We start from the raw sequence: 25,889 nt of genomic DNA on the forward strand, positions 1-25,889 counted from the left end.
AAATTCATGATTCTGTACACTCAATTATAAACATGCTATTTTTCACTAGAGATTAGTGTTAATGTAATTTCACTACATTCACTACCTCATTCAGATGAAAATATGAGCTTGATGTTTATAGTTCATCTACAATCCTTAAACAAATCTAGAAAGGTCATGAATTATTACAAACAAGACGCAGGTGTTTCCAAAGGAAACACTATTTATATTCAGATATTCCTGCTGTAAAGACTGTCAGCTGAGCTGTGTGGGTGTCTTCATGATATCAGCACTTCTTGTGCAAATTCATCATTTCTCAGGTGATACACTCTTAAATTTAACCACTATAAAGAGCAATGGACTGCTTGGCCTTACCACTTATGATCAAAATCCTTTAAAAAAACAAGCTAGCAGAAATCTAATGCCTGATAAAATATCTAAAAAAAGTGAGAAACACTTGTAATGCCCACAGGTTTATACCAAAGTTATACATTTAATCAAACTGTTAAATGTAATAAAAAAAAACATAAAAAAAATGTACTATTGTTCAAGTGTTTTGCACTGAAGTTTTTATCAACTACTTCACTGATGTTTAGAAAATACTGTATGGGCTCCTTGCAATTTATTGACTACCATCTGAAATGGGTAGCCAATCATATTTGCCCTTTTAGACATCAGCCAATTAGCATCAACAGCATCAAAAATAAAGTCAATTAGTATCTATTTCAAATTTAAAATAAAGTGACCAAAGAAGCACAATACAGTGCAAACGGTGCCTGAACTAAAGGAGGAAGGGGCCCAAAAAAAAGTTTAAAAAGTCTTGTTAAAAATGTTTTTTAAAATGTACCATAAAAACATGCCCAAAGACACAAATTTTAAATAAATCTGAACAGGAGAATTGTCTTACCCTGTTGAGCATAAACTACAAAAATAAAAAGTTTTAATAAATATTCAATTTAAACCAATCAGTTGTACAACCCATAGTAAACAGACTTTAAAAAAACCTTCAATTTATGAGCAAGTAATTTATAAATCTTGACATAGTCAAAACAACAAAAAATCCCAAATTTTTGAACAAGTGTTGCCCAAAATGTATACACTATAACATAAACAAGCATTATATAATCCAGTCACTGATGGATGGTGGACAAAACCTCATTTCCAACCATTTCACATGATTTTTTTTTTTTAAGCTTATTATTGTTTTCTTTTCTATTGTAAATTGTCTTGTGTGTTTAAATGGCAAGAGAATGGCCAGTTCCAGTAAACAGGGTTTCAATTATTTTAAACCTCATTTTTGAAATACACGAGGTTTAATATTTGGCAAATGAATGAAGGTGAAGGTACGGCTGTGTAAGGCTGGTGAGGAGATGGGGGTCATGAGTTGGGTCAGAGCACGCCCTGTGGCTCACTGCTCTGGGCTTCTGCTTGTCATACTTCACAGACACACCCACTTCATGAGGAAGACGAGGAGGTGTGACTCCCTGAATGGGCGGCCAAGAGGAAGAAGTAGTAATTCAGTGTGCACTCGTGATGTTACCCTACAGAGAGAGGAAAAAAAAAGTGAGAAAAGAAAAAAAGTGAATTTCACAAAAACCCCAATTTCAGTAGTGGATAACAACCTCACACATGATTTGGAGCACAGAGATCATGCAACCTCAGTATACTGGTTGAAACAGAATTTGAGTATCGTTTCTTCAGGAGCAGGTCTCACATTTTTTTGAATTTGATTTAAAAATAACACCAAAACAACAAAAACAACCCAAGGTGAAATTTTACATATATTTTGTCCTATAATTATGATGTGCAATGTGTAAACAAATATATCCTTTACTTTGGACCTTCTGTTCAATTTAATCAGTTATTATTCCAGTTTCTACACTTTTCCTGGGAAAAAAGCATGGTAATAAGCTATATTATTATTTTTCTTTTAACTTATAATTCTTAACATCCTTTCCTTTGATCAGTGGAGAGATTTTCTGCTTAATTCTAAAGGCGTGTGTACAGGTTAGACGAAGAGAAACTGAACATCTGTGTGTACATGCTGCATTCATATGTCAAAAGAAAGCAAAAAAGCATATGTTTGAGCTTGTTTGATCCCCGAAGGCAACAGAGCGAACAGGCAATCTGCTGCCTTCATACTACCCTACAGCGGCAAGGAGCTTTAACTGATAGCATGTCTGTCCGCACTGCTTGTAAGCATCCATTGCAACCTGCAAGTCCATCTGACTCCGGTTTATTCAAGTGAAACCTAAACAAGCATTCCGTCTCCATCCAATCTCTCCTTCATTTCCCCTCTATCTCTATATAATGCTTGCCAGCAGATAGAGAGTTTACATCAATACTTACAGAGGAATCATAAAACAAAAAGCCAAAAATCTCACAGGATGAAGGAAGAGCCTATAATTCACCATCTTGGGAGCTTAAGTGAAGCACACTCGCTCTGATTCTGCTGGCCTTACAGACTCTGAGCCCTCGGGCTGAACTAACTCTCCTGTTGTTTAAGCCTCTGACTGCTCAGGGCCAATATAGTCCTGCATGATGACTGTATGTAGTATTAAATTCAACCCTCTACTTACATTAAATTCAGTACACAAACACACAGAACTGGCTCAGATATTTGTCCTGTATTATGAAACCTTAAGTCTGAGCCTCTCTAACGCTCTCTCTCTACGGGCCGAGGAAAAAGCTGCTTAACACTTCTGATCTGTTCAGAAGAGGTGGTCAAACCTCCAGGGTTGAGGGACCATCAAAGAGAAAACTCTAATAGTGTGTATTCAAAAATTCACTCATACATCACACAACATTTCATTCATTCATTCATTCATTAGACTTTATTGTCCACCTTAGTGGAAATTTGTCTTCGACTTCTCCGAACAAAAATACATCAATGACACCACCATTTAAACTTACATTAAAATACACACAGTTAAGAGTACAACACTACCACCATCAACATACAACAACAGAAAATGGAAACCGGCTAAAGGAGGGCCCTGTAGTGCTTCTTAGCATTACCTATCACAACGTCTACAAACGTGTATGTGCATGAATGCATTAGCATTTAAATAGATGTATTCACAAGTCCCACATCTTGCCGAAATAGGGTCATGATTAGAACAAGGTATTACACTTTAGAGAGGATTCTTCTTCAGTTTGAAGATGTCATTAGATGAAGAAAAAGATATAGCAACTTTTTGCAGCAACTCATTGGAGGAAAGAAAGATGAAAAAGATCTGCTGACCCACAGCTGAACCTTTGAGGAACATCATGAGCAATTCTATGAAATATAATTATCCACGGCCTCAAAGAACACATCTCAAGCAGTTCTTATCTTCTGCCAGATGAGACAGTTGAAGATATGAAAGAACTTATTCATTACAGTATGGAGATGCAATGCATTCCTGTCAACATTTAATTAAACATGTATAGGACGAGGGCTGAAAGATTTCAGATGCTCACAGAGATCTCTTCCTTGAAACCAAAGCAAATTTTTGAGTACTGTGGAACTGGAAAGTAGGGGTGTCCTATTCTGCTTCTGGAAGGCCACTTTTCTGAAGAGTTTAGCTCCAACCCTGATCAAACTTCACATGCATGCCACAACGATCTTGAGTTCTATGAAGGAGCTCTGGAAGAATGTTAGCAGGAGTGACCCCCCCCCCCCCCACCAGACCCCAGAGGATTAAGTTGAGCTGGTTTCCACCTCCGTCTTCTCGTATCTACAAACCATGTTACAGGAGCATGGTCTGGCACCTTTGCCACAGAGTGTCCTTCCAGCTTTTCAAAGATTTTGAATATGAATTTGAATAGGGACCAAATTTTGTTTGAAAGCATCCGTTAGCACAGAGCCATGGCCTTGCAGTTACTGCTAATGTTGAGTCACAGATTTGAATCCAAGCAGACCCTATCCCATTCCTGTCTCAATCCCCAATAATTTCCTTTCTCTTCTTTACTGTCTCCATCCAATAAAAGTGGCAAGCCGTGTTATGGCTACAGGAACCTCCTGATCAATTTCTCTGCTGCTTTAATATACTCTGTAACAGCAGTCGCTCCCCAATGACAACAAGTGTTACAAGCAGGTGGACAGTTTGACTGAGAGAGCAATAGAGCTCGGGATCTTGTTGCACTCTAGCAAGGAGAAACAAATGCCCTTGTCTGCGAAAAGTGCTGCATTTAAAATACCCCACATGCCAGAGTACAACTAACAGCAAACCAACAATCAATACCCTCAAACGGTCCCCATTCATGCCACAGGCTACTGCAACTCATGGAAATAAGAAGAGTAGAATAAAATATGGTGTGCTATTGTTTAGAGTTTGTTTTCCCCATCCATGGTGTTGTGCGTTGGCGTGTGACGTGGCTTTTTCTCCTATGCTTCTGGGAGATGACATGATTTAACAGCAGCACTTGGCAGGATGTGGAGGTGCTGGTCGCCTCCCAGAAAGGCAAGGCCATAAAGAATACTCAGTCAAAGGACAGAGTGGGAGATATATCACGACGACACGCTCTGGAAAGATTGGTTACGCTTCCCTCAGGAAAGTGGCAGCTGTCGCAGATTTGGCTGCGTTTGGGCAGTAATGGAAAAATAAACATTACTGGAGCCCAACTGCATGTTCCTGTTGCGAATCTCAAGCAGGAAAAGCAGTAAGCAATAAAAGGCTCAGAGAAATCAGTATGATACAAAAAGTAGATCTTTCACTAAGAAAAAAAAAAAAAGAGTTAAACAATGATCAAACTCATCCTGTCAGTTTTTCATAAAATTCATTCTCACACATCCTGCTCTATGAGAAAAAGTCAGGGAAATCCAAAATAAAATCTGTATAATTCACTCTATATTCAATCAATTAAATCAAGATTTTTTTGGATACATTATTGCATTAACCCCATACATGTAATCCTTTAAAGTTAATGACTTATTTAATAACAATAGTTTGAGAGGAGGTAACTTTTGACTGGTATTCATGAATTTTCCATCCACCATACTGTAGCCCCCCATAGGGAGTTGTATCATTCACTCTCCATCGTTAGAGTCCACATGCTCTCATTTCACGTTACATTGCACATTCAGTCTAATATGGCAGCTACACAAAGATAACAGCAGACACCTGGCAGTCTCACTCTACAAGGGTCGGCAACTGTATTCGTCTTGCTGCAGGCCCTCTGCAGTCCATCATTTAATGATTTTATTAACCTTTTCTTGGCATGTAGTCCCGCATTACATGCATGATGCTTTTTGTGTTCATTTAACAAATATCTGTATTTATCTTGTGTGCTTCAAAAGGGTATACCTGTCATATGTGAGGGCTTATCTGGGCTAATTAGAAAAGCAGGAGAATTAAAGATTGAAGAATAAAGGGGGATGTACGGGAATGAAACTGGCTAACACTACGAGAATGTGGCAGCTCCATTAAGCAACTTTCATAAGAAAAAAAAAAATATAAAAAAATAAAAAAATCATTTGAAAACAAAAAAAAAACAAAAATAAATTAATTCAAAGTCAATCAGAGTGCATCGTAAGTGGCCAGGTGCTAAAGAATTATATTGCCATGATTTGCTTGTTGAGATTCCCTGATAGCAGGAGATTTCTTTGTATCCACCATTAGCATCATATTCACACATTTTTCATGACACCCAGAATGAATCAAAAGCAAAAAAATAATATATATATATATATATATATATATATATATATATATATATATATATATATATATATATATATATATATATATCCTCTCTTTAAAACTAGCTTAAAGCTTAAGTTTAGATTTATATGCTGTTAAATGTTTGGTGATAAACTTAGCTTACTTGTGCATAAACAACTTCAATTCACCCCTTCTGGTTTATGTATTTTTATCTTTTTGTTCGCTTGTTCTTGGATACACATTCTGTACTTTTTCAGAAGATAACAGTGCAAACATGGATTTCTGGAATAACTCAATCAATGACAGGGAAGTGTTATGTCATAAATAACAAAAAAAAAAATCTTGTCACTGGTGGGAACAGAGCTATGAAATAAGTTAAAATAATGTGGTCTGATGGCCTCAACATAAGCTAATAACATTGATTGCCAACCTCATAGTTCCCAGGTCTGTCTTTAACAGTTCCCCTATGGAGAAAATGAATGGGATTTTTACTTCTGGAACTGGACTTTTGCACTCTGTAGGTTTAACAAAGATAGCTCTGCCCCAAAGTCATACCATTTGTTGAGCTGTTATTAGGTTGGGCTGGTCGGGCAAAAAGTGCAATGTTTCGATAGAGTGGCATATATTGACACCTTTCACAGAAATGAACCTAACTCAAATTACACACCTCAGCATTAATCTATAGTTTTAACCATCCATTTCATTCAACCCATCGCTCAATGCTGTTTTTTATTTTAAACAATGAAAGCGCTCTTCCACAAAAAACACTATTACTTTCTATTGTCCAGCAGAGATTGGCCAGCACACACAGACAGACACGCACCGCACTTGACCTGAGAGTTCAGGGAGTGTCTGCCTTGCTTCCTCACTCGTGCTGAATAATACATTCTGCACAAGTAAAACAATGTGCTCAGCAGGGAACCCATAAGCTTTGAGGAGGAAGTGTGTCTGCTGATCAATACAACTCTCCAAACACATTGCTATACAGCAGACTGAGGGGACAGATATTGGTTTAATTAACGCTCAGGCAAGGGCAGAGACAGGAGGAAAGAAAAGAAAGAGTCACTAGAAATTGTGATTTTAACTTTCTAGTTTTAGAAACTTTAAGTGATTTTAACTCTTCTAGTATTTAAAAGGACAGATCACCCAAAAATGAACACTGCCATCATTTACTCTCCCTCATGTTATTCTAAACTTATACTGCCCTATTATGCCTTTTCGAGTATTAACTTTCATGCATAAACTATCTGCAAAGTTGTGACGCCGACAGTGCACAATATAAAGTTATTATCTGTCAAAAAAACGAGTCATCAGGAATTTCAATCTTATTCTGTTACGGCTCTACGTCACGAAGTAACACATTTGCATAATGTCCGCCCACGTTTTAGGTCACCAACTTGCCTGCCCACAAACAGAGTAAAGTTTCTATATGGTTAACATCATTTCAAGAAGACACTGTTTCCTACACTGTGAGAGAAAATTTGTTTGATCACATCTCATAATTACCACAAACTTGTCAACACTTGACACTTACCACTGAGAAATGTCCTGCTCCAGTTGTACTTGTGAATCAGTCTCTTGTCAGTCAACCACTTCAACCGTTTCATCATCAGAATCCGGCTCGAGTTGGTAAGCTACAATCCATACTATCTTTTCTATGTATTGACAAATCTCCAGGGCTGTCATTCTGTCAAGGCAATTAGCGTTTCGTTTCTGACACGCGCTGTACACGGTAGACCAATCCAGAGCTGTAGAGAGATCTCTCTATGGCTCTGGACCAATCACAAAGGACTGCGCCATCTGACCAATCAGCAGTGAGGGCTCACCGAAAGGAGGGGTTTAGAGAGACTGATTCTTTGAACTGCTTCGCACGAGTCATTTATGAATCATTTAGATATGAGGTAAAATTAAATCTATTTTCTGAGAAAACTCACGTTTTTTGACCTTGCATGTATGTAAACCTTTTTAGGAGACTCATAAAACAATATTGGCAACTTTAAAAAATGGCATAATAGGGGAACTTTAAGGAAAACAAAAAGGAGATGTAAAGCAGAATGTTCATGCTGCATTTTCCCATACAATGTTAATGAACGGTGACCACAAGTATGAGTAAATTATGGTAAGTTTTTTAGGTACATTATCCCTTTAAATGAATACCCATCATCTGTGGTGTGGACAGAAACACTCTTTAAGGAGGAAATACCACACAGATCATAAATCCTATATTAGTGCAAACAGCAAACATATTCACAAGTCTATAAAGTCCATTTTTTGTCACAGTGATGGAAGTGCTATAGCTTTGTTGCGGTTTGTCTTAATTTATTTCTCAATGCTTTTGCTGGCCACACATTCCTCATTAGAGACACAACAGGCTGCCAAACACTTGCAGAATTTCCAATTATGTCCACAAAAGACAATAAAAGACATTAACTGGCCTAATAAATGTTTGGCAGACTAAGCGAGAAATGTGGAGATTGAAAAAAAGCAGCTTGATTGATTTAAGTGGAATCATAGAAGGAGAGAGGGGAGAAGGAGGACAGAGAGGGGAGAAGAATTTTTTATGATCTCTTATATGCTGACCAAGGCCAGGTCAAGCTATAATGCATCTATAATGCAATACTTTGAAAATATGTATATTCGACTTAATATCTCTTAATAATAAGAGTAATTTTGTCATTCAATTTGAGTCTCTTATATGCTGACCAAGGCTGCAAAAAAAGTTATATTGCAAAATATTATTTAAATGACGTTTTTTTTTCTATTTGAATACATTTTAAAATGTCATTTATTCCTGTGATGGCAAATCTGAAATTTCAGCAGCCATTTTTTTATAGATATGTCTCTTTGACCAGAAAACATTATGTAGGGAGACAGACAGAGGACAGAGCAAACATCTTTGCTTTCGATACACAGAAATGTGCCCTAACAAATAAGCATGATGCTCACATCACAACAGCTCTTTCCCTCTTGGCTCTGTCTGTGTGTGCCAATCCCAACAACAATATTTCAGTGTTACTTGTCCTGATGCCTTGACGGCTTTCCTACAGGAGATTACACGAGTCAGCACACAGAGTTCAATGCCATTTGTCAGGGTCTGCAAACGTAGAGATGTTCATATTTTATGACTCTCTTGTCTGGGGGGATTTCTGTAAGCAACAGTGTCAAAACCATGAATAAATGGTACCTGCTTACTGAAAACGAAACAAAACGGCTTTGTCGTCCAAGTTGTAACATAAATATTATATAAATGTGTTATATAAATTAGGTTTATATGTATTTAGAGTAGTATCTAAATTAATAAATATGCTACAAAAAAAGTGTATTTACTGTACATGGATAATACTTTTTAAAAAAGGTGATATACATGTATTTGTACAAAAATATTAAACAGCACAATATAAACTGTTATATTAAAATATTAAACTGTTTTCCACAATGATCATATATACATTAGAAAATTTGCATGATTTATGAAGGATAATGTGACACTGAAGATTGCACTGGAGTAATGGCTGCTGAAAATTCAGCTTTTCCATCACAGGAATTAATTACATTTAGAAATATATTAAATTAAAAACAGTTAATTTAAACTGTAATAATATTCACAATACTGTGTTTTTACTATATTTTCAAATAAATAAATGCAGACTTGGTGAGCAAAAGAGACTTCTTTCAAGCACATTAAAAAAAAAAAAAAAGATTAATACCAAACTTAATACCAAACTTTTGAATGGTAGTTTGTATATCTATAAGGCCTTTCTAAATGACTTGAGGCCAGGTACAGAATAAAGCTGACACCAACATGTTTCACTATTATCTTCTTGTTCTCCCTCATATTTCTTTGTCTGCACTCCTTTGAAAGACACCTTTCTTTCCTTTTGTCATATTCAGTGAACACACTCTCTCCTTTCCTGAGACTCTTGGCCTCGATTAAAACATTGACATTTCTGTAAGTGGCAGATACAGATTCTAGACCAGGCAGAGAGGGTCATGTCTGCGGGCCCTCTGGTTTTTGCATGTTTTTAAGCTGACCTGAGATCAGACAGACTCACATGTCAAGCTCCCTGGGAGTCCAGAGAAGTGATTTAAAAGAATACATTTTACCAATACTGTGAGGCAAAGCTGTGCCTGGTGACACCTGCAGTCCAGCAGATAAAATAAAAAATAAGAGGAAAAAATCTCTCAAAAAATATATAAAAAACCACACATCATACTCTGGTGAAAAAGTAATAAAACTTCTGTGAAATAGAGCAAAAGGTTTGTTAGAAAAGTTTGTTGTAAAGGGCAAATCTACAACACACATCTTGCCCAGCAGTAACTTTTCACTTCACACGGAGCAAAATCACAGTCGACAGCACTTCTGTTGTCATTGTGTTCTTAAAGATCACCACTAGAGCCCTATCTGGACGAGATGATGTTTCAGTTACAAGTCCTATCATCTGACGGCTGTGATTTTGTATTGATTCGGACAGGACCTTGTTTATTACACAGGTTTTCTAGATGTGGGGGTTACAGAAGGTCATGTGCTGTGGTTACATACAACATGTATGACACATAGTATGTCTTTTAATCTTTTAACTTTATACAAGTTTGTAGTAGTAGAAAACATGTAAATGTGTAGAGAATATAGTTATTTTATATATTAATGTTTTAATATTGATTAAAAAAAAACACATGAGGAGAAGCACCGTGATAAAAGAATATCAGAAATAACATGGACATTTCAATTCAGATGGGATTAGATTTCTCAGAGGACCATTAGGTTTGCAGAAAAAATTTGGATTTTTTTTTACAGTGGTTTTGTGTAAAAAACAGACTTGGCAGATTCGGATGAGATTAATCGCATACATCTGTGAAACATACAAAATACAAAAAATAAAATTTTGTCATCAATTACTCACCTTCAGGTTGATCCAAACCTGTATACATTTCTTTCTTCTGATGACCACAAAAGAAGACATTTTGATGAATGTTGGTAACCAAACAGTTGCTGGTACCGATTTTCATAGCCACCCACCCCCTGCTCTCCCCCATTCTTCAAACTACATTCTTCAAAATAGCTTTTTTTTAGGGATGTTAATTTTAACAGGTTAACCGTTAACCAACTGTTAAGAATTAAGTTTAAAAAGGTTGAAAAAGTCATTTATTTATTTATTTTCAGTAATTCATCAAAATATTTAAAAAGTTTGCTGCATGGTTAAAATACACTGTACAAATTGTTTTTTAGAGAAAAAACAAAAAAACAAAAACATAAGTCACGTATAATAAGTAGCATTTTATAATTTCATTCGTAATGCCGACGCGAAATGTTTACAAACATTATAATAAACACTGTAAACATAGCTAGGCTATTTTCACCACACTCCACAACAAATCCTTTCAATTAACAGTATTTAAAAAAAATTAAAATAGGCCTTTAAGAAGTTACAGCAATTTAAAACGACAAGCCAAAACAAATTCATTTAGGCAAAAGCAAAACTGAAACCAATGTTGGGTCTCTCATGCTACACAAAATCAAATGTTTCCATATTTGCAATGTATTTGAATGCCAAATTATTATTTATTATGTAGCCTACTTCACTCGTGTTTCAATATCCACGTAAAACAAAATGTTTTGCATAACATCACGGCATTACGGTAATAACACTTAACGGCACAGATTTCACTACATGTTTAAACTGAGCAGTGTGTGTTTTTTTTTCTCCATATGTTTGACTGACTGTATTTTATTATGATAATGAATGAACAGGCTGCACTGTCAAGGTAGCAAAGCTTAACTGCGTGTGCGCATGCGGCGCCAGCAATCACTTGATTTTTTTCCTTCTTACCTTGGAAGCAACTACTCCTTTTAGTCATAAAGATAATCAAAATTGTAAACGGTTTGCCTTTATTTGTGTATATTCACAATAAAATCTAATCTTTGTGCATAAAATAAGCCTAAAGAAAAATAGGATGCCACTTTCTGCAGTCTGGTTTCCTTTCGTGCAGCACAAAAATGAACTGAAACTGCGTTTTTCATTCATTTTCTTAATTTATTATTTAAATAAAAATTAAACTTATCCTTTATAATTTAATTCAATTCTAATTTAAAATTATTGTGTTGGTTAACGGTTAATAATCGGTTTTAAGTTCACTTGACCCAGATTAGGTTTCTTAAGGTAACTACATAAGACGCAAGAAGAAGAACAACCAAATTGGACAGAACGCAGGGGTCTTCAGACGTGTTTTTAAAAGTTTTTTTTTTTAACTTGACATTTTAAAAACGCAGTACTCATGGCATGAGACACTCAAAGAAAACAGTACAAGTTGTGATGCATGAAAAATGCATATCTGAGAGGGTTTTATCATGCAAACTTTCTAACAGCTAGAACTGTGGCAGCATGGTATGTAAAGTACACTAGACACTAAAAATATCCAAAAAACTTCTTTGATAAAAACAAGTGGAGAGTGTCTGTCCTTTGCCTTTAGCATTCCAAAAGCAGCACAGGATTAACATGGATGTACGGCAAGTTGCAGATTTCCACCTGCTAGCCTGTGGGGACCATGGAAGCTCTCTGGTGATCAGCACGATAAGTGACCCCGTGACGTTGTGTGAGCGGTAGCCGATAGCCCTGTGGGCTGACTGCCTCCAGTGTTACAAAGATTATTGTCAAGTGCTGATTTTAACAGTAAGAGAATGAGTGTCAAACTCACCCTCAAATGCATCCTGAGAGGTAGGTTTGGTCTGCTAAACGGTATACTGGGAGGACGCTCAAATTTGTGAAAATAAGTGCTAGAGAGTGTGTTACAGAGCTGAATGCTGGGTAATCAAGCCCTGCAGCTAGTGATTAATACCTGGGTGTCTGATCCCATAAAAGTTGGAGTCTGTATATGCATCCGCAGGCACGCCACAGGCTTGGATAGCGTTTGTGTGTACATTCACTTTGAAAGTTCTCTTCTCAGCGCTGCATAATTCTCTCTCTCTCACTTCATTTCCTGCAGAGTCCAACACCACAGGAAACACGGAGAGAGAACAGTAATGGAGTAACCAGCAGAGATAAAGAATAACATTATGTTGCTGGCCAAAAATAAAAAAAAAACAACAACATGAAACCCAGACCGATCCTTCCTGTTGTTCATACACAAAGTCATCCTGGGCATCTAATTCAGATTTCACTAGTGCATGATAGACTGCAGGTGCCATTTCTTCTTCACTTGGAGGAAGAGTGAATGAGAAAGATATAAGGAATTTGCAAGTTTGAATCTGACTCACATCATATCCTAATCCTGTACACCTTCATTTCTTTACCTCACTTCTAGTCCTTTCTCTACCATCAATATACTGTAAGTGGCAAAAAGAGAAGAAAGAATATCAGTGTCATATACAGTATTGCTTTAGGCCTGTTTTGCTCAAGTGAACATTGCAGGTGCGAGTCCAGCTGCATCATATGCCGATTCTGTTTCTTTTACTTCTCCTCATAATTTCCCATTCTTTCTACTATCACTAAAGGCCGGGACACAAACTGATATCAAAGAACAACTGCAGACGAAAACAGACTTAGCTGTTGCCTCACATAGTTTGGGACAAAAAAGGTTCACTTGAGCACACCGTAAAGATTACAAGTCCAGGGCTCCAGACTGCACCTAAAACAGTCGCATTGGCAACCAAAATTATTAATTAGCGAGAGATATTTTGGCTGAGATCGCCACTGGCAACTATACAAATTTACATGTTATGATTTAAAAATTTGCATGTAATGGGCCTCATTCATGAAACACGAGCAGAACAAATGTTTGTGTAAATCGTTCGTAAAGCCGTTCTGACGTAAACTTTCAAATTCATGAAAATGTTTGTATTTTCAAAATATTAGTTGGTATGAAAGAAATGTACACCTGCTTCCTACCACGTGTAAATGATGCGTAAAACGTTGTGTTCTTTTTGGCAAACTGATGACACTGAATTTTGATGAACTGCCATAATAATTAAATAAATTAAATAAATTAAATAAATAAGTTCATTTGCCCTAGCCCTCTTTTTGAATTTTTCATTTATTTATTTAGCAGTATTTATTTTGAGTTGATAACTGTAAAACACAGCACCCATCACTGTCACTATTTACCCAGCTGCAAATAGAGGACGGGTGGGACAAATAGCAACCAACCATCCTACTTGTACAACGTCTGTCTACAACAATGGAGAGTCGATTAACGCGTATTAACCCTCTTTAATATATAAAACAATTTTTAAAAATTAGATACTAGTAGGCTAATACATTGCTGCTGTGGATACTCAAAATCATAGCAACTAAAGCATATCAGCTGGAAAAAACTCTGTGCCACCAAAGTGTTTTCAAGCAACACCAGCTGGTCATTTTAAGAAGAGCGTCTGAAATTTTTTCACCTGGCTGAAAACTCTCTGGTGGACACACGTTATTGAATTTTTATTGTTAGGCATATGGCCTGCTAGTCTTTTTTGCATTTATGCAATAGGTACTGGGGCCAAACCTGAGAAAGTAGACCAAAATATTCCACTGTGTTCCTGGACACGAAATTTGCGTAGCTGTAATTTATAGGTGGGGATTATGCTAATTGTGAATGAGCATGCATGAGCGTCCTATTTATGAATGATTGCAATTCATTAACATACACCTGTTTAACTATCCAATCGGACATTTACGAAGCATTTGTGAATCCGGAGAAGAGTTTTTAGGAAGGTCTGTTTTACGCACAAATTACTCCAAATTTACTCATATATTTACTTAAGTTTCATGAATGAGGCCCATTGCCTTTATCCTGCTTGGTTTGCCATCACATCTTTTGTTATTCTGACATAATAAACAGAGACTATACACATCAAAGTTTTAGTGAAAAAAAAAGGACTTCCAAACAGTCCTCATCTCTGCCAGACACCAGTGCTGATGGCACACCTGCTAAAAGCAGATTCCAGTTGTGCAGCATGAGAGAGATCAAAAATGACGGACGTTCAAAGTAAAAGTGCAGACAAGCAGTGTCTACTTGAACAACTTGAACAAACTACAACAGGTAAAGCTGTCAACTGTGTGGACATTAACAATAACAATTCTCGTTTATAATCGATACTAATATAACTTCTTATTACCAAAATCTTTAGTCTATATGCTGTGTTCTATTAATGCGTGAACATCATATTATTTGTAGCATTATTATTTAGCGTTATATTTTTCAATCCTTTTTTTTAATTATATAATTTAGTAATTATTATGTAAAATAAATTTAAATTTGGTTTCAGCAGTAGTCATGCCTGTTTGCTTTAATACATATAAATTAAATGTTGTCATATCATATATATTGGCTTTATATCAGCCGTCAGCCACCCTGCTCTATAAGATATTAGCAGCAGCCATTAAAAAAAATCCATATCAGTCGACCACTAGTTGTTATGAAAATACCTGAACATTCCAATATGCAGATAAGATGAAAATATAAAATTCATAGAGCATTTGGTGTAAGCCTTCTTGACTTTATCGGTTTTGCTTGCTTTCATCATTTTTATTTTTATTTTGTACAACGGATCTCCAAGCTGAACACCCAATCAGAGTGATCTCTCTCAGCAACTGCCCGAAGCTGATTCAACATGCTCAATCAGCCAAAAAGCCACCATCGGTGTGAAACACACTGCAACAACTCAGCTGATAGATGATCAATGATGGACCGACTTTGGCCGACCACTGGTTTGGTGTGTCATGGTCTTCAAAGTGGCAAAAGGAAAATAAAGAATAGCAATTTGTCAAAAAAATAAAAAATCATATTAAAGCATGTTGTGCTCATATGGACTTGGCAGGTTTAAGTCTGGCTGCATCACATCCCGATTCTGTTCTTTCCACTTGTCCTCATAATTTCCTGTCCTCTCTCTAGTCTCTTCATCACTAAAAATGGCATAATGAAAAAGAAAAAAAAAAAGAACTGCAATGTGCTACATAATTCATATTAAAGCATGTGATGCTCATATGCAGGTTTGAGTCTGACTGTTCCTTCAGAGTCAATTCTGTTTCTTTAACTTCTCATTTCCTGCCCCCTCTCTATAACTAAAAGTGCAGGGGGAGCAAAGCAATGTGTCATATAATTCATATTAAGACCCACTCTAATATCTTGATGCTTGCCAAACAAACAAAGCAGAGAGGGACAGATTTAAAGTACATGTACTCTCACTGCTGCCATTAGCAGAAATGCCTCACACCTGTCTTAGTGTGCTGTATTAATGGGTGCTGAATTAGTTTGTGCATAACTTGTTCATTTGCCTCAGATACACAGAATGGGTGGGAGTCCATCTGGACCATTGAGCTGTTATTGCAATGGCAATCACATCCATCTATTGTCTCCTTTGTGCTATTCATCATCCCCTGCTGCAACAGATTTACACACCGATTTTGGTGCAAGCATGACATGACCATTAATTAGCTTGTTCATTCATAATATGAGACCTGGCACTCAGATACCGCTTTCTTTCTCCTGACACTTCAAAAGTTTACTTGACTCCAGACAACATGAACCTGCCAACACGTGTAACAGAATGTGGCACATTTATAAGCAAAACACTATTCAGCAGAAAATGTAGGACAGAACTTGATTTACTTCATCTGGATTTGATTGGATCCTGAAAAGTGGGTGGGGGTGAAATATAGGCGATATTATTGGTGATATTACAAAGGTGATATTATTGGTTGATATTTCTTTTTTTGCCTTTAGGAGGTACTATAGAGTTATTACACTTTGATGAAAAAAATGGGAAAACAAATTTTTTTCTACAAAATAACAGCATGTATTGACAACTGATGAACAGTTAGACTAGGGACATTTAAAACATTTTTAACTAACAAAATATGACAGTTTATTGGGCAGGATACACACTCAGACATAAACAGTGGCCGAATGGGCAATCTACTCCTGGGTTTAGTTAGAGATGAATACACTAAAGCCGCCGTACGTGCACACGCACACATAAAACACATCATCCATCAAGCACATGTGCTCACCTCGTCACTTCATCTCTGACACGACCAGAGAACTGAAAGGTACGACCTCTCCTTTGGCATAATTACAATACATCACATTTAAACAGAATGCTGATCAGGGACCATCTTTCATCATCGATTTCATTCATCAAGATGGAACATACAAGTCATTGATTTTCAGGATATTTCAACACCATTGGTTTTATAAATGACGATGAAATCAAAGTTGTGTATCTTAGAGACCCAAGCTGCTGGAATATGACTTTTATTGTTTATACTGAGCTAAATTATATTTTTTATCCTTTCTGACCATTACACAAACCTTTTTGCACGTTACATTTTCATTAAGTCATAATCAAGTATGCTTATCAAGCCCTTTTTCTCACAAGTCCCCACAGTGCATTTAATTTTAGTTTTTACGTTCATTATGGGGACATTTGGTCCCCCTAAATGCGGGCAAATCCTGACCCACACACACTTGCATTTATATTCATGCACACACTCATTCAAACAGACACACTGCTTAAAAAAAGGTGAGCTACATCTGTTTCATCTCAGACATGCTGTGCAGTGCTATTCACGTATCTTGTTCTACCTCCTAACCCTCTCTCACACACAAGTCTTACCGAAGTCTTTATGCGAGGACATCCAGCCGATGGCTTTGAGAGAGACGATAGCAAGTAGTCCCGATCCCACAAAGGAGCCGATGCCGGAGAAGAAGAAAAACAGGCCCATTATAGCGCTCTGCATGGAGCGGGGAGCTGCGGAGTAGGCAAACTCCAGACCTACAAACACAAGATGATGCAGAAATCAATGATGAAAGTCTGAAGTTTGCATCGAATGCATGATCAGAACCTCAAAAGCATCCAAGGGATTCTATGCTACACATACACAAAAATACAGTCTTGTGGAAAAGATCATGGTTAAAAAAATGCCGAGCAGTTTCATTTGTAACAGCATGTGCTCGCAGACAAAGACACAGGGAGATACTACGAATGAATTGGAAAAGCTCTGACTTTTATGAATAAAACATGATCTATAATGAGCCTCTTTTGCATAGAAAGGAGAAGTGTTTGCAAAAAAAAGTCAATGACTTAAATAAACATGTTGCAGCGATAAATGTAAGCATACAGAGCCTGATATGCAACATATGTGCATGTTTAGCAAATTCAGCCTGTGTTTTGGTGGACCGGGATCACCACTTTAAAATAAAAAGGAGAAATTAATTATAAATGCACTAATTAAAAAAAAAAATACACTGACAAATAAATTAATTTATTTAAAAATGTAGTTAAAATGAAAAAACTTGATGAATCACCTTAAATGCAACATTTAAACATAAAAAGAAAAGTAATCTGTAAACAAGGTTTATTTTTTTAAAGCATTTTTAAAATTAAAATAAAAAGGTTAATTTTTCAAAATGAGTTAATGTATTATATTTCTACATTTAACATTAAAATATTTCTACATTTAACATTACAATTTTAATTTAACATTAAAATTAAATTTAAATTCACATGTACAGTAGGTGGACATCCAAAACGTTACTTCTACCCGCCGCTCGTACCGCCGCCCGCGGCGTCTGCAAAGTGCATTTGCAGCTTTTGACCGCTGAGTGGCGCTTTAATCACCAAGTTTTCAAACAAGCGCATCAAAGCACATTTTCGCAAATAGACGTCAGTTTTGCCTTGCTGATGTGTTACATTTGACGGCTGCAGTCAGGGAAAATGAAAGAAAAACACTATAATTAAAATATTTAATATTCACAGATGAAAGTTTGGTAATTATGAAGTTACGTGCATTTCTTAGAACGAATTCAAGCAGGATAAATGTCAAGCCTGTGCCTGAGCCTGTGCTTATATTTTCTCTAAGCTACAAAGTATTACACCATATTTTAGATTTAACACATTTAATAGGTGTGCAGTATTATTTATATAATATGAATTATGTGTTATATTATTCATAAGAAATTGTGGTTTACTTTGCATCAGAGCATTAAAAGTGGTAGCCTATTTTAGTGAGCTAGGCTACATGGATTTATATGCAAAATGTCAATATTCTCATATATTAGGCCTATATTTTAATTTATATTTTAAAATTCCTTTAATAAAACAACATGCATTTCTGTTATTCGTTACCTGTCCTTTATTTTGACAGACAAATTCTTGGGGAAACATATTTTGTCTGTAAGAAATTGTTGCGTGTTTTATAAATTATTTTCTTTATTTTAGTAAAACGTGAGGCACTGTATAATTTCGTTCGTCCCATTTATTTAGGCCTAATTAAAACAAGAAACGAATAAATTAACCCTGCACGATTTAGCTAAATCATTGAAATTCTAAAGAATGGACTGATTAATAAAACGTCCTCACAATTAAACTCAAGTTTTCTCATTATAATCACCAAAGGTGCAAATGATGTAAAAAAGAGCTTCATTCATAGACAACTTCAGTGATTTAAAGGGAGCCGCCGTTACTTGCTTACATAGAATTTAAGTTAAAAAAAAAAAAAAATTGCAGCCCCGCATTTAAATACAGGTGTGTAAAATGTCCTGCGTGCAAGATTTGCGCGGCGCGAGTGATGCTGAGTGCATGCGCAGCATTTATTCTTATTAGTTTTATCTTCATTACAAATCTTGTTTGGTTTTATTTTTGGATAATTGCATGTAAAAAATAATTTACGTTGTAATGCATATGCAAAATGTGAATAATTATTCATATTTGAGTGTTTGTGCAAAAATTATTAATGCGCATGCAGGACAGGGAGGCGCCCTCTAGATCACTTGAATTTTTTCCTGATAATTAATTAACTTAAAATTGTGGTGTCTCACATACATGAGAAATATATCTACAGAAAGCTTGAAATGTCTTTTAAATGAATCATTTCAGAACGAAAGCATTATGTAATCTGTGAAGGTTGTATTTCTCTTTAAAGGCGCGTCCATGTGGAGAGAGTCAGCACTGTGAATTTCATCTTGCAGCCAACAAGAAAACATTTGTTTATTAATAAATTAAAATGTCTCCTTTTTTACAATTATTGGGCTACTTCTGCCTGTGCTTTGGGGCAAACTTAATGCATGTGCTTGAGCGCGGAATATATTAAGGCTCATTATGGATTATAGATGTAAATGTAATATAAACCTGCGATTAGTTGAATAATGACAAATGAACGACTAGTAACTAGAAAAAATCTTACGTGGGAGGCAGATCTATTAAATACACTCTAGACATCTCTGTTAAAGTTTTTAAAGCATTTTATACACGTTTGCAGAAATTCTTCTTTCATAACGGTCTGTAACGGAGAGATGCCTTAACAATGATTTTTCCTCTGAAACACAAAAACGAAAATTTAAATTTATTTTTTTGAGAATGGCCAACCCTTCTCTGCAGATATTGGTGCTCCTGGTTTGTGCTTTGTAAATAGGCTACAAAAAAAAAAAAAAAAAAAAAAAAAAAAAAAAATATTTATAATAATAATAATAATAATAATGTCTCCAAAATGTTTTTTTGTCATGTCTGTAACGCATGTGTATTCCCAAATCTAAAAAAGCCTATAAAACATCATAGACGGATCATACTGATGTCTGGACTGGTCTGGATTTCGTTTGCGAATTTATTTATTTATTTGATTGAGTTAAGGCAACTTCCTCTGAAGTTATAATAACTAATAAACTATATTGCGCTATACATTAGTCAACATTTGAAGTGGATCAAAACCTTTCTTCAAAGTTGCCCTAAAACCAAAATGACGAGTCCTATCTAAACCTGTTCTGCAAGTTTTTGATACCCTCATAAGACACTGTCCATATGAAAGACCAAGAGATTCACACATTTATATCAACCCCCACAAGCTATACAGAACTACCCCCCAGCCCCCTCCAGCTGAACTGAGCTCGTTCTGTTTGTTGGCTGTGAGGAACGGTGTGTTGTCATGTTACTGGGTTGAAACATGCCTGCATTCAAAGCAGCCCTACTCTTTTTATTCATTATTTCCCCCGCAGCCCCATATTATTGTTTTCACAAGACCAATAATAATAACAAATTATCAATTGATAATTAATCTTATTTTACAAAAATCATTGTTATTTGTGAACGTAGCATTTGCGGAAGGCTTTAAGACCAAGCGGAATCCTCCATCAGCTGCTCCCGCTTCACAGCGCGCGGGACTCGCGCTCACTGACCCAGCTTCAAAGTCCGCAAGTTTTGAGCAAATACAACTTACTGATCATGAGCCCAACATTTAGCAAGACAGAAAAAACATTCAGTCTACCTGAAGGAAGATGTATTTCATGTAAGTTAATGCTGTTAAATAGAGAGTTAAATAGAGAGAGAGAGAGAGAAGAGAGAGAGAGAGAGAGAGGAGAGAGAGAGAGAGAGAGGAGAGAGAGAGAGATTAAAAAAAAAAAAAAAACACGTGTTGGCTATTCCTAAACTTGGAGCTCATTATATTGAAGTACAAATCCAAACACCAGAAGCAACCTACACTCTCTCAGTGTTCTTTAATCATTGAAAAGTATGCATTTTGTTTATTCACAGGCTATATGGTTGAAATAATATTTTAGTTCAAAACTTTAAGTGCCATTGGTTAAAAAAAAATGCTTTATTGGCTAACGTTGCATAGACCTTCAGTTGTTATGCTTTAAAATCCCATAACATTTGTAATTTCACAGTATTTTCACCTTCTAAATCACTAACCTTTAAAGTCACAATTCTATAATGGTCAAATTTACTCAGGCCGATGGCACTTTTAATGACATTATGTTTTGTTTTTTTTTGTTTTTTTAGAATAATTGTAGCTTACATAAATAGGTGAAGCAAAACAAATATGAATAATATTTGGACCGTCCCTTATTCTTTTCCCTTATTTTCTTAAAGAATAAACACTTATTTTCTACAAGAATAAACATGATAACATATTATTAATTCATAGAAATAATTTAAGCAATTAAAACCTGAAAACATATTATTAATTCATAGAAATAATTTAAGCATTTAAAACCTTTTTTTAAAAACTTGAACTTCAATACTATTAAACTGACTTTAAAATCTCAAGGAGTTTATAAGTTAAAAAGGGTAAAATGTCACAGTGCATGTTAAATAGCCTAAATGAACTTGTGTTAACAATATAACTAGAACTAACAATATAATTCGATTTTTTTTTTAAATGAACAATTCCTGTATAAAATGGGACAGCAACCTTTATATCAATTTTAAATCGTCCACAGATGAGCAAAGCAACACGCAAGTCATGCACAGAGCGCGAAAAGAAAATGCTACACAAAAACACATTCACATGCAATAAAAATAAAAAAAATAAAAAACCCTGGATAGCCTAGATTAGGCCCAGACTCTGTTCCTAAGTATATAATAATTATAATTACCCCACAGTAACAAATTTTAACCGATTAATCACCTATTTTCGTTTGCTGCATGTTATTTTATTTTATTTATTTATTTAGCCTATTTATTTATTTATTTTTTAAACAGGCTAAAAAATAAATTAAGTTTGTGAGAGGAAAAAAATATATAAGTCATGTATAAGTTGCATTTTATAACATTCAGAAATAATAACGGCTGGCCTAATAATGTTATAATGTGCCAACAGGATATTTTTAGTTCACTTTACAACAAATCCTTTAAATTTAACAAATTTATCAGAACAGAACAATAATTACAAATATATAATTCTAATGGATAAATAAAATTGCAGTATATAATAATATAGGCTTAGCTATAAACAAACAAACAAAAATAAATGAATAATAATTTAAAGCAGGTTGGGCTATCATTCGGGAGAAATCCAAACGTTTCCATATTCGTGATGTTGCCTATTTCAAGCTTAACTATTATTCATTAGGAAAAATAGGCTTTGTAGTTCACGCGCTGTTTTTAGTATCGACGAAAAAAAAAAAAAAAATCATAATTAACAAAAATATGCCAAAGTGGACCGCTGCTCGCGCCGAATGGCACGGTGAACGGCTACTGTTTCCAATGAATGTGCGCAGACACCAGCGCGCGATCAAACAGCTGAAACAGAAAATACAAAATTTTTGGTCACACAGTAAAGGCATAATTCAAAAATGCAAAGTGTTAGCAGTTTGAAAAATCAAGAATAATAACAGAATTAATCATAATTATTGCTAAATGCTGGACCGTTTTCATTTCGATCTGCAAATGGAACCTGAAGGATTTTTTTTAAACCAAGCATGAACCGAAATGAAAACATTTAGCTTTTTATCCGTGTAAATAGGCCTTATATTTAATGACTGTTTAATAACAATAGCAAGCATAAGATCCTTTGTGTAAAGGTCTTCTTTTAATCTTTGATGAGTAGACTGTAGCCTAAGACTATCCTACATTTTGAAATTAACTCACTGTACATTTTTTAATGCTTTTTTAAAGATGGTACAATGTTATATCATTATGTTATTGTTGTTTTACCTCCTCCTTTTATCTCATTTTACAATTACATTCAGTTCGCAATCCGTCCCTTTGCGCCACCTGGCGGTAGTTTCGCGAATGAATTTAACACGCGACTGACTTGCAGTTAACGCCGCGGCCCTGTGGCGGCGGTACGCGCGGCAGTAGTACCCATTTTGGCTGTCTACCATCTGTATATGTATTTGTCAGTTTGTGACTTATTTACATACATTTGAATGAATAAATTGATCTATGATCATTTTTAAGTGGCATTCCTAGCCCTCCATACATTGTTAACATCCCTATAAAGCAAACAAGAAAACCTCTTCAGAAGACATTAGACAAAAACAGGAATTAAATTGCTATAACATGTCTGGAGGTGAATGTGCGCGTATGTGTCCATACATCCGTAGTACGCTAAAGGTCTGGCAGCAGAGTGACTCAGAAACACCTACTCATCTGCCAAAATCATCACACATCTCTAAATATTTACTGAAAGAGACAGGGAGAGAGAAAGAGGGATAAAAAGCACTATACAGTAAGGAGGACGCTGAGTGGAGGGAAGAAAAGTTGAAGTAGTTCAGAAAAATAGTGGATGTAGAAAGGACGCAGAAGAAGAGAAAGAAAAGATCAAATCTCTTTTTAACCCTGAGTGGTGGCTGCCTGCTGGCTGACATTGATAATTTCATGGCGCCTCAAACTTGTCATTTTTAAAATTATGGCTTGTGGGCACAACTGTCAGACTCGTTTACTGAGCCTGGTTAGGCCATGAATCTTCTCTGATAGATGGATGGATAGAGAGAGAGAGAGAGAGAGAGAGAGAGAGAGAGAGCACAGTGGAAGAGTAAAACAGCTAAAAGAAGAGGGAGGGACTCCACCAAACAGAGTAAAAGAGATCATCTAATCCCGTCCCACAATCCCACGCTCACACTCCTCTGAAACAAACGCACATTAGGAGATGTGGAGGCAGGAGGGGAGGACAGAAAAAGAGCAGCGAAATAGAGAGCTGAAGGAACGCGGCTGCTCTATTACAGTGTTTATAGCTGTCTGCAGGCATGGTTGACCTTTTCTAAGTGCTGTTTGTGTCATAGAGGCTGTGTCTGCATCCTTAGACGACAACGATCAGATGCTTGAGAAGCCCTAGGCTCAAGAAACACTATTAAAACAACAGCAACTGTTCAAAATCAGTGAAGACTGAGAAAATGTCATCAGCTCTTTTTTCTAAAACCACTGGATTCACATTATTTGGTTACATGTTGTACATAAATATAGAAATCTGAATCTAAAAGGTACTTTTTACATGACTCTAATGACTAATGCATTGACCTCTATTAGTAACAAACACCACTGGAGCAAACTGTCAATGAACCCTAATGCAAAAGACTTGGCTTGTAGAGACAACATAAGGGTTAAAGAGAGGAAAAAAGGAAAGGTGTCTCAATGTCGTGAGCATGACAACAAGAGTCTAATGACACAACCATCCACTATATCAAGCATGAAGAAAAATAAAATATAAAACTTGACCTTTTCTAACTTCAGAGCTTAATTATAAAAAAAAAAAAGAAAAAAAAAACTACCTTTAAATGTTCTGCTTTAATTTTTCCCCTTCGCAGAGTCAGGCAGTGGGCGATTTTTCTTTCTCTGAAAAAACATTAGCCTTTAACATGTTTCTGAGAGAACGATATATAATTAAAATTCCCAGTGGAGAAAAAAAAGAATCAGGTTTTAGGTCTGTCCCCTCAGCTAGATTCCACACACATCTCTCGCAGGTAGCGTGTGTGTGTGCAAGTGTGTGTCTACAAAAGTGTGAAAATTCAAAATCAACTCCGCTTCCGCTGTCATCCAACAACCCACGACAAAGTGAGCTGGCAGCAGAGTCCATTAAAAAGGATTTATTCAAACAGAATAGGGCCAGAGGAGGGAACTTTCCAGAGACATTTGTCACATTTCTTGTCATCCATTTCCTGGAGGTTCCCCAGGGGTAGGGATGGAGTGGTGAGGCTTTATTTTAAGGGTCCTCCGTGCTATCAGGAGGCATTTGCATTTCATGGGAGGGCTGGGACACTGGAGACCTGGGGTGAGATGGAGAGAGCTGACTACGAAAGTGTGTCAGCACATCGCCGCACAGACATGACGTTATCAGAGACAAACCTGTGTTTAGCTGCTGTTGCAGTCACATTGAATCTCAGTCTGGTTGCCCGAAGGTGTTGAGGAGTTTTTTCTCCCCAAAAAATCTAGTGCCAAGATATTTTGTTTTGTAACTGGCGAATAAATGTCCTGCAGCTGATCTTCTGGACAAACATGTGAATTAGCATGCTAGCGTCCATCTCAGAGAAGATGAAATTTTCTTTCAAGAAACATTCCCAAAATTGACATGAAAAATCATATGCACAAGTAAACTGTACTACGTGATGGATGTTCGTAGAATGATTTGCACTGCGTCAAACAATATCTGGCCATGGCCATCTTCCCAATCATGTTCAGATGTAAAAGGATTATTCAAGAAGATGAGAAAGGCAAAATTAATCTTCATTTCAGCAGTGACATGCTATTCAGCGGATTTAATCTTAATATTTTTGATGCAGTCTTCGCACCTCTCCAATTTCTCTATCACTTCACAGCTGTCTGTGATCAGGAAGTGGCGTGCTGCCTCTCGTATTGATTCTCATAGCTTGATGGCTCTCTTCAGGTTTAAAAAGCGCCTGTGCAGATAGCGTCTTATAGCTTTCCACAATACTTGAACCCCTGGAGACGTGATGGAGGAGCGGAAGATTACACTTAGCCTTCCCCATCTCCCCATTCTGCTAGAAATTCAATCAGAGGCTGGTACGTCCAATGTGGACACATATTATTCCACCAGCGCTGTGCCTCTTTTC

General features: G+C 36.3%; 1 protein-coding gene across 1 annotated transcript in view; it reads right to left on the bottom strand.

The window, feature by feature from the left end:
* Positions 1-1,453: 1,453 nt before the first annotated feature.
* The window catches only part of LOC109068068 (solute carrier family 15 member 4-like), a 54,647-nt gene continuing 30,211 nt past the window's right edge, over positions 1,454-25,889 (bottom strand). The window contains exons 8-9 of the mRNA XM_042755091.1: positions 17,221-17,379; positions 1,454-1,519 (exon numbers count right to left, since the gene is read on the bottom strand). Of these exons, the coding sequence (XP_042611025.1) occupies positions 1,497-1,519; positions 17,221-17,379 (182 nt within the window). The 3' untranslated portion in view covers positions 1,454-1,496. The remainder of the gene's footprint in view (positions 1,520-17,220; positions 17,380-25,889) is intronic.

Source organism: Cyprinus carpio, unplaced genomic scaffold, assembly GCF_018340385.1.
Source record: "Cyprinus carpio isolate SPL01 unplaced genomic scaffold, ASM1834038v1 S000006635, whole genome shotgun sequence".
Taxonomy (NCBI): domain Eukaryota; kingdom Metazoa; phylum Chordata; class Actinopteri; order Cypriniformes; family Cyprinidae; genus Cyprinus; species Cyprinus carpio.